General features: G+C 41.5%; 1 protein-coding gene across 1 annotated transcript in view; it reads left to right on the top strand.

Moving 5' to 3' along the window:
• LOC128696874 (protein slit) overlaps positions 1–18,300 on the top strand; it is a gene marked incomplete in the record, with an annotated part of 659,908 nt that overhangs the window by 367,479 nt on the left and 274,129 nt on the right. Inside the window, 5 exon segments of the mRNA XM_070096038.1 lie at positions 2,099–2,240; positions 7,962–8,033; positions 8,476–8,547; positions 15,604–15,675; positions 15,897–15,968. Of these exon segments, the coding sequence (XP_069952139.1) occupies positions 2,099–2,240; positions 7,962–8,033; positions 8,476–8,547; positions 15,604–15,675; positions 15,897–15,968 (430 nt within the window).

Raw genomic sequence — 18,300 nt, 5'->3', positions numbered from 1 at the left:
TGATAATGTGTGAGTGTGGTGAAAGTGTTGAATGATGATGAAAGTATTTTCTTTTTGGGGATTTTCTTTCTTTTTTGGGTCACCCTGCCTCGGTGGGAGACGACCGACTTGTTAAAAAAAAAAAATATATATATATATGTGTGTGTGTATATATATGTATGTGTATATATATATATATATATATATATATATATATATATATATATATATGTGTGTATATATATATATATATATATATGTATATATATAATCTCAGAGGTGTAGGAGTTTGACTCCTTATTTATGTTAAATATTTTAATTTTGTATATTACTCTAGACAACTTTACTAGTAAAGATCTTAAATTTTATTTTATTGTTTTATGTTCATTCATTTGGGATCCTTATTAATACTGAAGTGCTATCGAGTGGCCTGGATAACTAAAACAGAATATAAACTAACCTCTTGTTACGGAACCAGAAACTGATTAGCGGCTTGAGGGGGGGGCGCCAATTAGTTGACCCTTTAACTTTCTCTGGAGACGTTTGTTTTAGAAGACGCTATTTGTAACATTGATATATACTAGAGACAGTACCAGTTCCCATTCTTGTTACGTGTCCATCCTCATACCTTCTCCCAGACCATCACTTTTATTTAATTTTCTTTAGATATTCTATGATAAATTGCAGTGCATTTTCTCTTATTCTTGCCTGTTTCTTTTAATTTTATTTTGACCTAATCATTAGTGAGGTATCGTGTCAAAAGTTTTTTTTCATTCCAAGAATGTGAACTCTCATATTTCTAAGTTTTATTATTGTCATTGTCACTAAATTATAGCAGGTTAATGAGAAATGATTTACCATTTTCAAATCCGTGCTGGTTTTGTTTACAAAACTGCTTCTGTTCAGGGGCTCCACCACTACCCAGCTTGTCTTCTCCACTGATAAGGCAGTGGAGAAGAAAATGCATCGCTACCTATCATCTTTCCTCTAACTTAAATATTTGGAATACACGTGCTCATTTCTAGACTTCCAATCCTTGCTACACCGATTTAAATCTCGGGAAGTGTATCATTAATGCCACCCTATTATGTCCAAAGTCCTTTTTTTTTCACGAAGCCACAGGATCAAAGGTAAAACCTGGGGCAAAGGTGAAACCTGGGGCAAAGGTGAAACCAGAGAGTCAGAGGTACAGGTTCTAGGTGGAGGCGTGAGGTCAAGCCTCGGGTGAGGTTGTTCAGGGAAAACTGAAGATGAAAATGATATGATTAATGTTCATTAATAATATTACATGACACTAAAGATATATATAAAAGTATTGCGTTCAGGGGAAGGTGTACATAATACGTACATGGGGGTGTACATAATACGTACATGGTGTACATAATACATGGTGTACATAATACATGGTGTACATAATACATACATGGTGTACATAATACATACATGGTGTACATAATACATACATGGTGTACATAGTACGTACATGGTGTACATAGCACATACATGGTGGTGTACATAGTACGTACATGGTGGTGTACATAGTACGTACATGGTGTACATAGCACATACATGGTGGTGTACATAGTACGTACATGGTGGTGTACATAGTACGTACATGGTGGTGTACATGTTAATTTAACGTCATGCAGATTAGGATTTTAACTTTGTTTAATTTAATAAAAAGCATAAATCTACACAATTACAATGAAATATACTACATGACCAGTAGTTATATATACACACAAGGGTGGGCGAATATCTTGTTTATTATGAAAAAAAATCCTCAATATTTTATGAATATTTATTAATCTTTATATTTGTACTTTGAACTTGGTTGTACAATATAATCAGGGAAAAGCTTGGACCAGTATTGGCTTTGTAAAGTCTGTAAACATCATAATATAAAATTTAAAATGTTTCTATTTTTTTATGGTGACGAGGCTACTGAGTGTATTTGAAGTTTTATTTATAACAATTTGTTAGTTAACTGTCAGCGCTCACCGTACTGCTCCAGGAACTACTGCTTAGAGGAAGCACAAGGAACAGGTTGTTACTGTGTCAATATAGATGTCATGACCGTCTCACTTTGCTCATTTTTGGGGGGTTTTCATTTTTTCAGGTTTAGTTGACAGTGTGGACCGCGGGTGCTCGCTGGCTCCGCTGTGTCCTCGGGCTTGCCGTTGCGGCGCTGGTATCGTCGACTGCCGCGACACAGGCCAGACGGATGTTCCTACACACATCCCAGACGACACTATCGAACTGTGAGTACATGACACCTGTCTTGGTGGTGCTACTAACATCGCTGAGGTGCTACTATTACAGTTGAGGTTCTGCTACTAACATAGCTGAGGTGCTACTGTTACAGCTGAAGATTGAGACACTTATGCAACATATGGGAATCTTTATTAAGGAAACGTTTCGCCACACAGTGGCTTCATCAGTCCAATACGAAGCAGAAAGGGGTAAGGAGAGGAAGAGTTTGAGGTAATCAGTCCGTCAGCCTGGAATCGATGTGTTCAGTCCATCACTTTTGTAGAAAGTACAGCATATGGTCGGAGAAGTGGCTTATATACTGTAGTCAGGTGAGTCTAAGCAGGAGGCGAGGGGATCACAGTCGAACCATCCACTAGTGTAAGTAGGTCTTCGTCCAAAGATTGGACAAGTACTGAATTTTTTGTATCAAGATCCCATGATGAAGTGTCTGACAGATGTGCAACATCATGGGATGTTGATACAAGGAATTCAGTACTTCCCCAACCTTTAGACGAAGACCTACTTACACTAGTGGATGGTTCCACTATGATCCTGCCGCCTCCTGCTTAGACTCGCCTGACTACAGTATATAAGCCACTTCTCCGACCATATGCAGTACATTCTACAAGAGTGATGGACTGAACACATCGATTCCAGGCTGACGGACTGATTACCTCAAACTCTTCCTCTCCTTACCCCTTTTTGCTTTGTATTGGACTGATGAAGTCACTGTGTGGCGAAACGTTTCCTTAATAAAGATTCCTATATGTTGCATAAGTGTCTCAATCTTCAACTAGTCGGTTTTCAAAACCATTTATCACATATTACAGATGATGTGCTACTTCCACAGCATTGGTAGCGCACTTAGCTCACACACTGAGGTCCGGGGGTCGATTCCCGGTATGAGTGGAAACAATGCCTGTTTCCTTAAGACACCTGCTCTGTCTGGTCACCTATCAGTAAAATAGGTACCTGGGTGTTAGTCGACTGGTGTGGGTCGCATTGTGGGGACAAAATTGACCTGATTTGCCCAAAATGCTCTGCATAACAAGGGGCTTTCTATATGATATGTTATTGATTTCAGCTAGGCCTATATACCTTTTACATGTACTTGTAGAAATAAAGCACCAGACGAGCCTGGCCCATGGCCGGGCTCCTAGAGTACTCTCTCGAAACTCAGAGGTATATCTAAGGTACTTAATCTCACTGGGCTGGTTACTCACATGTAACTTCCCGATCTCTCTGTTTCACCTCAAGACCTCTCTATACCTTATAAATTCCCTTGTCTTGTTCTTTGTGAATTGAAGTTCCTGGTGGACGAAACGTCCACCAAGAATATATATTCTGTCATTCCTTTAACTCCTTGCTCTCAGACACAAGATGGTACTGTCAAGATAATGCTTGTTTTGCTGTCAAATTAACATCGCCAGCAATTCCTGCAACCCAGCTTGGTAAGAAAACTTCAGATGCACGTAGGGTAACAGAAACCATTTTATAATCACTCTTAAAGTGATGATGACTACTGTAAATTACTAAGTCACTGACTGATTGACTGACCACCCTCAATCTCCTCTCCTCTGCTGGGGCTGTTATGTTAGTCCTATCTGACCTTCAGGATAAACAATGTGAAAGTTCATGGCAGAGTATCTAGTAAGTTGCAGTTTATTTGCTTGAAGCGGCTACCATTGATGTGCAACATGTAAAAGTGCGACAACGCTCTCAATCACGTCATTGACAGGAGATTGTTGTTGATTCTTAACCTGGATATCGTCAAAAAATGTATACTTCTCATGAATTTTGCACGAATACTTCCTGTCATAAACATGTTAGTCAACTCGCCAAACAGGCGATTTTCAAACAACTCGTGTAGCATACTGAAGTATTCAATAGCAGTGAATCCTCAAGATACTTCAGTTCTGCATAAATCTCATATTATAGAAATAGTATTTAACTCTGGTTTCAAAGAGGAGAATTTAAGTGTGACGTTTTCTGGAGAAAGACTAAACGGGGTCCTGAACTTGCTGTAAAAATTAAACGCAAATGCAGTATAATGTGATCATTTATTGACTACGTTTCGCCTACACAGTGGACTTTATCAAGTCGCAAACAGATCTACCTGGATAAAGAGTACATGAGTATATATAGTGTGGAGAGCCAGGTGGAGAATGTTGGGTAGGCTGACTTTGAGATGGACCAGTTGGACCTGCTACTGTCCTCAGACCATACTGTGATGCTGTCATAGATCTGTAGAAGCTGGTCCCCTCAAGGGAGGTTCCTTGATGCTGGTGAAGGGCTCTTGATCTAGGGAATTGGATCTGTGCTCCAGTTTCCTGAATTAAACCTGGATACCTTCCACATCCCCCCCACAGGCGCTGTATAATCTTAGGGGTTTAGCTCTTCCAGTTAAGTCCATACTATGTGAACATAGTTTTTTCTGCCTGACACTGACTAAAGCTCTAGAACCTTCTTTGAGGGGATATTTATGTGAAACCTCTAAACCCCTACGGATTTAGGGCTTTCACATAAATATCCTCTTAAAGGAGGTTCCTTGATGCTGGTGAGGTGCTCTTGATGCAAACAACTGGACCTGCTCTCCCCTTCCTTGTATCGAATCTGAATGCATCCTATAACCCCAAGCACTATGAACCTTACTTGGAGTATACCTGGAGGGGGTTTAGAGGAGTCAGTGCCTCCGCGGCCAGGTCTGTGACCAGGCCTCGCGGTGGATCAGGGCCTGATCAACGAAGCTGATACTGCTGGCCGCACGCAAACAACCAACGTACGAACCACAGCCTGGCTGGTCAGGTACTGACTTTAGGTGTCTGTCCAGCGCCTTCTTGAAGATAGCCAGGGGGTCTGTTGGTAATATTCCTACTGTATGATGGAAAGCAGTTGAACAGTCTTGGGCCCCTGACTTTTATTGTGTTCTCTTAGCGTTCCTCCCTTGAATATAATAATGATTCACGTAAGCATAATAAACGTCAAAGATCTCCCCCACCCCCCAATCCCTGCCAAACAGCAACGGTACCTGAGGCTATTGTAGTTTTTGGGGCATTGTGGTATTGCAGTTTTGTGGTATTGTAGGAAGAAAATAATTCTTCCTTGCAATATTACTCCGGTACAGACAAGGATATTAACTGTCCATGAAGATACTGACTGTCCAGAAAGATATTAACTGTTTCTCCCCCTGTGTTGGATAAGTTTTCACTGAGGATAAAATTTAGTTTCCGCCACATATAATTGAAGGTGAAAATAATAGGTTGGTGGTGATGGAACTTCTCTTTAGTCTCGTAAAGTTCAAACGCCTTTCATGTGTCCCAACTTTTTTTTTATTCTGAAAGATTATACGATTTGAGAATTATTAATTATTCAGTTAAGTTAAAAGGCTGCAGAATTATGGAGAAATTAGCGTAATTAAATACTGTTTCTGACATTTACACGGGATGAAAAATTACTGCCATTTAGAGAGAGAGAGAGAGAGAGAGAGAGAGAGATCCAACCAACTAACCAACGACCGACGGACCGACAACTCTACGAACGAAGAAGAAAGATGAATGAATGAGTATATTGTGAGGTAGGGTTGGGTGGGGTGGGGCGGGGCGGGGCGGGGCGCGGCGGGGCGCTTGTTGTGCTCCTCCTCGGGGTGTAAAATAGTCGGGGCTTCAGATACCGGGCTGCCCAACAAATGGCCTCACATTAACTTTTTTTTTTGGTGGCGTGATAAGGGAACTTTTACCCCCGTCTCGCACGCATCCAGCCTCCCAGGCAAGAATTTTCTCATCCTCTGAGAAATGAATAGCGGGGGAGGTGGTATTTGTAAGTTTTTGTTCGTGTGTTCACCTACCTTCTTGGTTGCCAGGAGGCAGAGGAAATGTTACAAAGTTTGTATGCTCCTTTTTTTTCTGTGAATTGTACACTCCTTTTTCCCTGTAAATTATACGCTTGGCGTCTCTGGTCAGGAAGTTCCGTAGTTTCCGTAGTTTCACTCCACAGAAGAATGTTCAAGCCTCATTTGTTTTACAGAACTCTGAGAGATACGGGCATCGCAGACGTAGACATAAATATGCACTTAAATATGTACATGAAGGTGTGATGAATGGTTTGAAAAACCGACAAGTTGGAGATTGAGACACTTATGCAGCATATGGGAATCTTTATTCAGGAAACGTTTCGCCACACAGTGGCTTCATCAGTCCAATACAAAGAGGAAGGCGTAAGGAGAGGAGGAGTATGAGGTAATCAGTCCCTCAACCTGGAGTCGATGTGTTCAGTCCATCAATCTTGTAGAATGTACAGCATAGGGCCGTAGACGTGGCTTATATACTGTAGTGAGGTGAGGTGAAGCAGGCGGAGGCGGGGTCATAGTGGTACCATCCACTAGTCGAAGTAGGTCTTCGTCCAAAGGTTGAACAAGTGTTGAAGAATTCTTTGTAACAAGATCCCATGATGCTGCAGTGTCTGACAGTTGTGATGAATGGTTTGAAAAACCGACAAGTTGAAGATTGAGACACTTATGCAGCATATGGGAATCTTTATTCAGGAAACGTTTCGCCACACAGTGGCTTCATCAGTCCAATACAAAGAATTCTTCAACACTTGTTCAACCTTTGGACGAAGACCTACTTCGACTAGTGGATGGTACCACTATGACCCCGCCTCCGCCTGCTTCACCTCACCTCACTACAGTATATAAGCCACGTCTACGGCCCTATGCTGTACATTCTACAAGATTGATGGACTGAACACATCGACTCCAGGCTGAGGGACTGATTACCTCATACTCCTCCTCTCCTTACGCCTTCCTCTTTGTATTGGACTGATGAAGCCACTGTGTGGTGAAACGTTTCCTGAATAAAGATTCCCATATGCTGCATAAGTGTCTCAGTCTCCAACATGAAGGTGTACATAACAGATTCTGGCTGCACGAATGCAGAAACTAATTGATACGCATATACATACATTACGGACGCATTCACGCATGTATACCGGCCACACAAACACAGAAATGAAGAGATAGACAAAGTGTGGAAGACGAACCATAGCACGGGTGGGGTTTGAACTCGCGGTTATTAAGTCTCAAAACTCCAGACCGACGCGTTAGCCACTAGGCCAGCTGGCTACAATAAGATTCATCCTACTAGGTATATTTATACACCATAGAAAGGTTAGCATATGCACCACTTTGACAAATGCAAGTTTTTACAGATGAATCTCTGCCAGTATGGTCGTGAGGAACTCTAACTCAAGTCCCCTTAAAGCCGCCATCATGACTCACGAAATCGTGATGACACGATTTCAAACAAACCATACCACGAAGATTCATCTATAAAAACTTGCATTTGTGGTCACGGTGGGGTCCATGCTAACCTTCCTATGGTTTATAAATACACCTAGTTGGACGAATCTTATTGTAGCCAGCTCTTCCAATAGCTAACACGTTGGTCTGGAACGCTTGTCAGTGCTCAATATTAGCCCACATAGAGAAAGAAACTCTGGAGATTAATTTGTCTGTATATTTTAACTTCCTTCTGGGATCCTATTCAGCTGAACAGGATCCCAGAAGGGAGGTCCAAATATACAGATCAATTAGTTTCCTGAGTTTGTCTCTGTGGGTTATTGAGCATTACATCTAATCTCTACTACAGTATGTCACCGTCCATGCATTAGACTCCCTACCGTTACCCCCCCATAATTTTCCCTGCTACTATCACTACCGTCATCTTTCACAGGCGTCTGGAACACAACGAGATCCGTCACGTCCCTTCAAAGATCTTCACTCCCTATCGCCTGCTGAAGCGCATGTAAGTATCACAGTCCATCCTTGGACTTGCCCAGTAGGCCTGCTGCAGTGTTCCTTATGTTTTCAACAAATGTCTAGATTTTATTTAAAGATATTTTTCCTAAATTTATCTAAATCTAAACTGAAATACCACTTGCACATTGTTCCAAACTTTAACTGTTCAAATAGACAAGAATAATGGCTGAATTCTGCGGAATTTTGGCTAAGAGGCGAGTTAGGTGGTGGCTGTAAAGGTGTGTTGGTATGTGAATGTGATCAGTTACAAATGTTAATTAGTGAGGCATACCTACACTCTCTTCTTCAGTATTTACTTCATTTAATATTTTCAACTTTCTAGTGGTTTGTTTTTTAAGCAATGAAGTTATTTTGATATTAAATGTTATTGTAATATTGAACGTTTATCATCATAATGACTATAATGGTGTACTTTTATTCCTGAGCAGTGACTTGAGCAACAACGAGATCACAGAGGTGGCCGAGGACGCTTTCCACGGTCTCGACAGTCTTAACTCCCTGTGAGTACTACAGTCACTTGTTTCTTAGCAGTAGTATGACCTCTGCTACAGTAATCAGTGTTTACCTTGTGCTTGTAATGTCTTTCATTTTTAGTTTTTGTGTGTGTCTTTATACAAAAAATGAAAGCTGTATAAATCTGTTTCCCGTGTCACCCCCGTGTCACTGCTGTGTCACTGCTGTGTCACTCCTGTCACTCCTGTGCCCCCACGTCAAACATCAGTGCAGGTCGAGTTTACTGCTTATTAAAAAGTAATGTGCTATAAGTTTTTTGCCCTTGGATACACGTAGTTCAACTTTTTTTCTAAATTGTTTACTTAATAACACAGTTGTAGGCTGTTCAAATATTCTTTTATTGAACAAGAATAATCATCTTTCAGTTAGACGTCTGGAACTCGTTTATCATAGTTGATTAATTATTCTGTTACTGGAGAGGTATATAATTGTATATAATTTTTATCTTGTAGATACATGGCTCAGAGAACACACGTGTAACACTTGGGTATCTTTATTGTGGAAACGTTTCGCCAACCAGTCGCTTTATCAGTCCAATACAAAGAGAATGGTGAAGATCAGGAGGAGTTTGAGGGAATCAGTGTATCAATCTTATCAGGATTGATGGACTGATTGCCTCAAACTCCTTCTGATCTTCACTATTCTTCATTGTATAGGACTGATAAAGCCACTGTGTGGCGGAACGTTTCCACAATAAAGATACCCAAGTTGAAAGTTAAGACACATGTGCAACATCTGGATATCTTTATTGTAGACGTTTCGCCATCCAGTGGCTTTATCAATACAGATTCTAGGACATAATAGGAAGACAGTAGAACTATATACAAAAGATGAGGTAATCAGTCCCTCGGCCTTGGAGTTAGTGTTCACAGCATCGTGGTGGAGGAGAATCAGATTCTCCTCCACCACGATGCTGTGAACACTAACTCCAAGGCCGAGGGACTGATTACCTCATCTTTTGTATATAGTTCTACTGTCTTCCTATTATGTCCTAGAATCTGTATTGATAAAGCCACTGGATGGCGAAACGTCTACAATAAAGATATCCAGATGTTGCACATGTCTTAACTTTCATATTGTCGGTATTTTATACCTTTCTTGCACATACCCAAGTTGTTGCACATACGTCTTGATCATCACTGTCTATCTTACTGATCTCGTGTAATTATAATTTTTCAATGTAATAAGTTCAAAGTTTTGTGATGACTGTACGGAAGTTCTGGTGTCGTCCTTGATGTAACAAGATGTGAAATTTTCCTTCAAGAGGTTGTTTAAATTCTTATACTTCGTGGCCCCTACTTAGTCAAGCACGCGCGTATAAATGACGGAGATTGTGCCATTCTCGGCAGGATTCAGGGGAGTGTTGTAGCCACAGATCCATCTTCAGAGACATCACTTCTCAGATTTGAAAAATGGGCTTTTAGGCGTAATCAAAATAATTAACTACATAAAATAGGTAGTAGGTTGGTAGACAGCAACCACCCAGGGAAGTACTACCGTCCTGCCAGATGACTGTGAAACAAAAACCTGTAACTGTTTTGCATGATGGTAGGATTGCTGGTTTCTTTTTCTGTCTCATAAACACGCTAGATAACAGGGATATCTTGCTACTCCTACTTACACTTTGGTCACACTTCACAGACACGCACATGCATATATATATATACATACATCTAGGTTTTTCTCCTTTTTCTAAATAGCTCTTGTTCTTTTTTATTTCTTCTATTGTCCATGGGGAAGTGGAAAAGAATCTTTCCTCCGTAAGCCATGCGTGTCGTATGAGGCGACTAAAATGCCGGGAGCAATGGGCTAGTAACCCCTTCTCCTGTATACATTTACTAAAAAAGAGAAGAAGAAAAACTTTATAAAACTGGGATGCTTAAATGTGCGTGGATGTAGTGCGGATGACAAGAAACAGATGATTGCTGATGTTATGAATGAAAAGAAGTTGGATGTCCTGGCTCTAAGCGAAACAAAGCTGAAGGGGGTAGGAGAGTTTCAGTGGGGGGAAATAAATGGGATTAAATCTGGAGTATCTGAGAGAGTTAGAGCAAAGGAAGGGGTAGCAGTAATGTTAAATGATCAGTTATGGAAGGAGAAAAGAGAATATGAATGTGTAAATTCAAGAATTATGTGGATTAAAGTAAAGGTTGGATGCGAGAAGTGGGTCATAATAAGCGTGTATGCACCTGGAGAAGAGAGGAATGCAGAGGAGAGAGAGAGATTTTGGGAGATGTTAAGTGAATGTATAGGAGCCTTTGAACCAAGTGAGAGAGTAATTGTGGTAGGGGACCTGAATGCTAAAGTAGGAGAAACTTTTAGAGAGGGTGTGGTATGTAAGTTTGGGGTGCCAGGTGTAAATGATAATGGGAGCCCTTTGATTGAACTTTGTATAGAAAGGGGTTTAGTTATAGGTAATACATATTTTAAGAAAAAGAGGATAAATAAGTATACACGATATGATGTAGGGCGAAATGACAGTAGTTTGTTGGATTATGTATTGGTAGATAAAAGACTGTTGAGTAGACTTCAGGATGTACATGTTTATAGAGGGGCCACAGATATATCAGATCACTTTCTAGTTGTAGCTACACTGAGAGTAAAAGGTAGATGGGATACAAGGAGAATAGAAGCATCAGGGAAGAGAGAGGTGAAGGTTTATAAACTAAAAGAGGAGGCAGTTAGGGTAAGATATAAACAGCTATTGGAGGATAGATGGGCTAATGAGAGCATAGGCAATGGGGTCGAAGAGGTATGGGGTAGGTTTAAAAATGTAGTGTTAGAGTGTTCAGCAGAAGTTTGTGGTTACAGGAAAGTGGGTGCAGGAGGGAAGAGGAGCGATTGGTGGAATGATGTAAAGAGAGTAGTAAGGGAGAAAAAGTTAGCATATGAGAAGTTTTTACAAAGTAGAAGTGATGCAAGGAGGGAAGAGTATATGGAGAAAAAGAGAGAGGTTAAGAGAGTGGTGAAGCAATGTAAAAAGAGAGCAAATGAGAGAGTGGGTGAGATGTTATCAACAAATTTTGTTGAAAATAAGAAAAAGTTTTGGAGTGAGATTAACAAGTTAAGAAAGCCTAGAGAACAAATGGATTTGTCAGTTAAAAATAGGAGAGGAGAGTTATTAAATGGAGAGTTAGAGGTATTGGGAAGATGGAGGGAATATTTTGAGGAATTGTTAAATGTTGATGAAGATAGGGAAGCTGTGATTTCGTGTATAGGGCAAGGAGGAATAACATCTTGTAGGAGTGAGGAAGAGCCAGTTGTGAGTGTGGGGGAAGTTCGTGAGGCAGTAGGTAAAATGAAAGGGGGTAAGGCAGCCGGGATTGATGGGATAAAGATAGAAATGTTAAAAGCAGGTGGGGATATAGTTTTGGAGTGGTTGGTGCAATTATTTAATAAATGTATGGAAGAGGGTAAGGTACCTAGTGATTGGCAGAGAGCATGCATAGTTCCTTTGTATAAAGGCAAAGGGGATAAAAGAGAGTGCAAAAATTATAGGGGGATAAGTCTGTTGAGTGTACCTGATAAAGTGTATGGTAGAGTTATAATTGAAAGAATTAAGAGTAAGACGGAGAATAGGATAGCAGATGAACAAGGAGGCTTTAGGAAAGGTAGGGGGTGTGTGGACCAGGTGTTTACAGTGAAACATATAAGTGAACAGTATTTAGATAAGGCTAAAGAGGTCTTTGTGGCATTTATGGATTTGGAAAAGGCGTATGACAGGGTGGATAGGGGGGCAATGTGGCAGATGTTGCAAGTGTATGGTGTAGGAGGTAGGTTACTGAAAGCAGTGAAGAGTTTTTACGAGGATAGTGAGGCTCAAGTTAGAGTATGTAGGAAAGAGGGAAATTTTTTCCCAGTAAAAGTAGGCCTTAGACAAGGATGTGTGATGTCACCGTGGTTGTTTAATATATTTATAGATGGGGTTGTAAGAGAAGTAAATGCGAGGGTCTTGGCAAGAGGCGTGGAGTTAAAAGATAAAGAATCACACACAAAGTGGGAGTTGTCACAGCTGCTCTTTGCTGATGACACTGTGCTTTTGGGAGATTCTGAAGAGAAGCTGCAGAGATTGGTGGATGAATTTGGTAGGGTGTGCAAAAGAAGAAAATTAAAGGTGAATACAGGAAAGAGTAAGGTTATGAGGATAACAAAAAGATTAGGTGATGAAAGATTGAATATCAGATTGGAGGGAGAGAGTATGGAGGAGGTGAACGTATTCAGATATTTGGGAGTGGACGTGTCAGCAGATGGGTCTATGAAAGATGAGGTGAATCATAGAATTGATGAGGGAAAAAGTGAGTGGTGCACTTAGGAGTCTGTGGAGACAAAGAACTTTGTCCTTAGAGGCAAAGAGGGGAATGTATGAGAGTATAGTTTTAGCAACGCTCTTATATGGGTGTGAAGCGTGGGTGATGAATGTTGCAGCGAGGAGAAGGCTGGAGGCAGTGTAGATGTCATGTCTGAGGGCAATGTGTGGTGTGAATATAATGCAGAGAATTCGTAGTTTGGAAGTTAGGAGGAGGTGCGGGATTACCAAAACTGTTATCCAGAGGGCTGAGGAAGGGTTGTTGAGGTGGTTCGGACATGTAGAGAGAATGGAGCGAAACAGAATGACTTCAAGAGTGTATCAGTCTGTAGTGGAAGGAAGGCGGGGTAGGGGTCGGCCTAGGAAGGGTTGGAGGGAGGGGGTAAAGGAGGTTTTGTGTGCGAGGGGCTTGGACTTCCAGCAGGCATGCGTGAGCGTGTTTGATAGGAGTGAATGGAGACAAATGGTTTTTAATACTTGACGTGCTGTTGGAGTGTGAGCAAAGTAACATTTATGAAGGGATTCAGGGAAACCGGCAGGCCGGACTTGAGTCCTGGAGATGGGAAGTACAGTGCCTGCACTCTGAAGGAGGGGTGTTAATGTTGCAGTTTAAAAACTGTAGTGTAAAGCACCCTTCTGGCAAGACAGTGATGGAGTGAATGATGGTGAAAGTTTTTCTTTTTCGGGCCACCCTGCCTTGGTGGGAATCGGCCAGTGTGATAATAATAATAAAATAATAAAATAGATTTCCTTAATAAATGGCACTTTCGTTCCATGACCTAATGCGAACCTTCAAAACTAGGGATGCCAAGCCCATGATGACACTCTTCAGGTCACTTGTTCTATCTAGGCTGGAATATTGCTGCACACTAACAGCACCTTTCAAGGCAGGTGAAATTGCTGACCTAGAAAATGTACAGAGAACCTTCACGGCGCGCATAACGGAGATAAAACACCTCAATTACTGGGAGCGCTTGAGGTTCCTAAACCTGCATTCCCTGGAACGCAGGCGGGAGAGATACATGATTATATACACCTGGAAAATCCTAGAGGGACTAGTACCAAACTTGCACACGAAAATCACTCGCAACGAATGCAAAAGACTTGGCAGACGATGCAACATCCCCCAATGAAAAGCATGGGTGTCACTAGCACGTTAAGAGACAATACAATAAGTGTCAGGGGCCCGAGACTGTTCAACTGCCTTCCAGCATACATAAGGGGGATTACCAATAGACCCCTGGCAGTCTTCAAGCTGGCACTGGACAAGCACCTAAAGTAGATACCTGACCAGCCGGGCTGTGGCTCATACGTTGGATTGCGTGCAGCCAGCAGTAACAGCCTGGTTGATCAGGCTCTGATCCACCAGGAGGCCTGGTCACAGACCGGGCCGCTGGGGCGTTGACCCCCGGAACTCTCCAGGTAAACTCCAGGTAGGCCTGGTCGTGGACCTGCCCGCGGGGGCGTTAATACCCGGAGCAGCCTCCTGGTATACTCCCGGTAAGATGTCTACTATATTCGCGACCGCTTCTGTATCACGTACGAGTTTGCGGCCTTTTTCGCTACCACGTCAGGTCTCTGAATTGCAAGAAAATTTCTTTAGTCCTGTGGACAAAAAAAAACTACGAAAGAAAAACTCTTGGCAAAATTTCTGGACAAGGAATAGGTTACCATTCTCGCCCACGTTGTGGATATTTTTCCCAACTCTTTCGCCTCGCCAAAGATTTGTAGGTAAGAGATGCCACTGTTCATGATTATATTGACAAAGTGAAGGCATTCCGGATAAAGCTGGAGCTGTGAAAAGCAAAAGTCGGAGACGGGGAATGTTGGCTCTGCGTATCCAGTGATGCAGTAGCAATGAGGAAGGAAAGGGCAGTTCGGGATCATTGTGTGCCTCGGATACAAGCCTATCTTTATCCTGTGCGGAACTGTTTCCTGGCTCGTTTTCCAGAGTTATCAGAACTCTACTTGAAGTTTGCCAGAAATCTACCTATTGTTAATACTTTTTGTTTAAAGTGGTTTACAGACTTTGTAGATCTTACCAGTTACTAGTGCTGTAGGTAAATGGTTCAGAGATCCGACAGGTTGATAAATTAGACACGTGTGCAACACTTTGGTATCTTTATTGAGGAAACGTTTCGCCACACAGTGGCTTCATCAGTCCAATACAAAGGAGAATGGTAAAGATCAGAAGGAATTTGAGGTAATCAGTCCCACAGTCTTGTGAAGATTGATGGACTCTTTACATCGACTCCAGGCTGAGGGACTTATTACCTCAAACTCCTGATTTTCACTATTCTTCTTTGTATTGGACTGATGAAGTCACTGTGTGGCGAAACGTTTACTCAGCAAAGATACCCAAGTGTTGCACATGTCTAATTTATCTACTAGTGCCGTAATGTATTAAGTCACTTGTTAAGCGCTGATATAATAAGACAGTATAATAGTCTCGGGTTACGAATGCTTGCTAAAGGTCTGTTACTTCTGCTTTTTACCTATGACACTTTTTTTCAGATATAATTATTTACAAAACATTGATTTTTTTAAAATATATTTAGTTATTACTTAAAATAATCTAAATAGTTTAGCGCTGTGTTTGGCATTAAATATACTCATGATGTAGATAACAGTAATCTTTATTTATTGTTTTATGTAAATAGCAATTTTTGTTATGAACCAACACTTTCATGTTTCCTCTTTGTGATCAACAATCGTGGTTGTCGCTGCCTCTCGACAGTGTGCTTTATGGCAACCAGATCACCAGCATCTCTTCCAGACTACTGAGGGGACTCACCAATCTGCAGCTCTTGTGAGTACTGAATCACACGCCAAACTTACAATATACAAAAGAAAATAAGAGGAAATAGCTTTTTATTAGTAATATAAATAGTGCTATTACTGTTACGTAATACATTAAGCTCTAGGACTAATTTATTCTAACAAGACGCTGACCAAAAATTCTGAATTTTATTGATTTGATTTTAATAAAATAGCAATATTTTGAAAGTGAGGAATATTTTCTCTCGTCAGGCTACTCAACGCCAACAAGATCGAGTGTGTCCACGTTGATGCCTTCAAGGATCTCCGAAAACTAAGTCTCCTGTGAGTGTTATTTTATTTTAGTCTTTTTAATATTTTTCTTTGTTTAATATGTACAATACCAATAATTACCAGGCAGTTAGGTTAGAAGACTGTTACGGCAGCCAGCAGTTACTTTCAGGGCAGTTCTTACTCAGTACCTTCACAACCTTCGATACTGTTAGTAGCAGGTCAACAAGACGTGTATCAAGGGCATTCATGTAATTTAAACTATTGGGTATGTATATTATTGGTCTTGTTGATTCTTGAGGTAAATCAATATCAATGTTGAAGGGCACGAGTGAGAGCATGTTTGATGGAGCCGCTCTTACATTACCATACCCAGAACTACCTTCCAGTGGTGCTGATGTATGAGTGATTCAATAATTATTTTTCCTATTCTCATTGGAAACGGTTCCATCCATGATTCAGTAATAGTGTTGGTACCTTATACTGCTAGTGAGTGTTGGTACCTTATACTGCTAGTGAGTTGGTACCTTATACCGGTAGTGTTTACCTTATACTGACAGTGAGTGTTGGTACCTTGTACTTCTAGAGAGTTGTTACCTTGTACTGCTAGAGAGTTGTTACCTTGTACTGCTAGTGTTGGTACCTTGTACTGCTAGTGTTGGTACCTTGTACTGCTAGTGTTGGTACCTTGTACTGCTAGAGAGTGTTGGTACCTTGTACTGCTAGTGAGTGTTGGTACCTTACACTGCTAGTGAGTGTTGGTACCCCATCATCGCAGAACCCAGACACCGGCGTCTGATCTTCATGACTGTGATCGTCTTCAGCTTCCTCCTCAAGGCTAAGTTACAATAAGTCAACACACACCGGGGTCTTGTTCTTACTTGTTTCCTCACATGGAGGAGAGAGTAAAAATGTTAACATTTTACTTTAAAATTCGCTTAATATTTAATGATCATTGTAAAATATATCGGTTATAGTATATGCTTTCTGGGAAGGGCGTGGGTGCCCAGCAAGGAGGAGCCAACAGTAGGAGTGCCGAGTACTGCAGCGCCTCTCAGCATGCAACCTCTTCTCAAATTACGCAGATCATTTTCTTGGGAATTCATTATGGTGATCGTATTGATTTTTTGTGTGGTTGTTAGTGATTGGGTTTTATTATCGAGGGTTAATTTTTTTCGCCAATGTGTACTCGCCTATATGTGGTTGCAGGGGTCGAGTCACAGCTCGTGTGTCTGTACGTGTGTGTACTCGCCTAGTTATGGTTACAGGGGTCGAGTCACAGCTCCTGGCCCCGCCTCTTCACTGGTCGCTACTAGGTCACTCTTCCTGCTCCATGAGCTTTATCATGCTTATTATTAAAGCTGTGTATAGATCCTTCCTCCAGTACATCACTTCCCAGACAATTTCACTTGCTGACAACTGTGAAGAAATACTTCCTAGGATCCCTGTGATTCATCTTAGTCTTCAGTTTCCAATTGTGACCCCCTTGTTGCTGTGTCCCATCTCTGGAACATCCTGTCTGTTCACCTTGTCAATTCCTCTCAGAATTGTATATGTCGTTATCATGTCCTCCCTTTCCCTTCTGTCCTCCACTGTCTTCAGGTCGATTTCCCTTAACCGCTCCTCGTAGAACACGCCACTTAGCTCTGGGACTATCTTTTTGCAAATCTTTGCACTTTCTCTAATTTCTTGACGTGCTTGACCAGGTGTGGGTTATAGACTAGTGCTGCATACTCCAATATGGGCCTGATGTACAGTGTGTTGAACGATTTTCCTTACTGAGGTTCGAAATGCTATTCTTAGGTTTGCCAGGCGCCTGTTTGCTGCAGCAGTTATTTGATTGATGTGCGCCTCGGATACTTTTCCTCGAGTAAGGTTTACAGTCTTTGGGCCCCTAGACTGTACTGGTTGGGGTCTTCTTTGCCCTTCCCCAATCTTCATGACTTTGGACTTGATAGGCTCGAACTCTATAAGCCAGTTGCTAGACCAGGTTTGCAGACTGTCCACATCCCTTTGTAGTCCTGCCTGATCTTCATTCGATTGAATTCTTATTAGCGTCACATTGTCTGCAAACAGGGACACTTTTGAGTCTATCCCTTCCGTCATGTCATTCACGTATTACCAGAAACAGCACCGGTTCTAGGATTAACCCCTTTGGAACCTCGCTCGTCACAGGCGCCCACTCTGACGCCTCGTCAGGTTCCATGACTCGTGTTGCCTACCTGTCAGGTATTCTCTGATCCATTGCAGTACCTTCCCTGTTATACCTGCCTGATCCTTCAGCTTTTGCACTAATCTCTTGTGTGGAACTGTCAAAAGCCGCCTTACAGTCCAAGAAAGTGCAATCTACCCACTCTCTCTTGTCTTACTGCTGTCACCTTGTTAT

The sequence above is a fragment of the Cherax quadricarinatus genome, chromosome 52, assembly GCF_038502225.1.
Source record: "Cherax quadricarinatus isolate ZL_2023a chromosome 52, ASM3850222v1, whole genome shotgun sequence".
Lineage (NCBI taxonomy): Eukaryota > Metazoa > Arthropoda > Malacostraca > Decapoda > Parastacidae > Cherax > Cherax quadricarinatus.
Note: the sequence above shows the minus strand (reverse complement) of the source record. Positions and strands in the feature narration are given on the sequence as shown.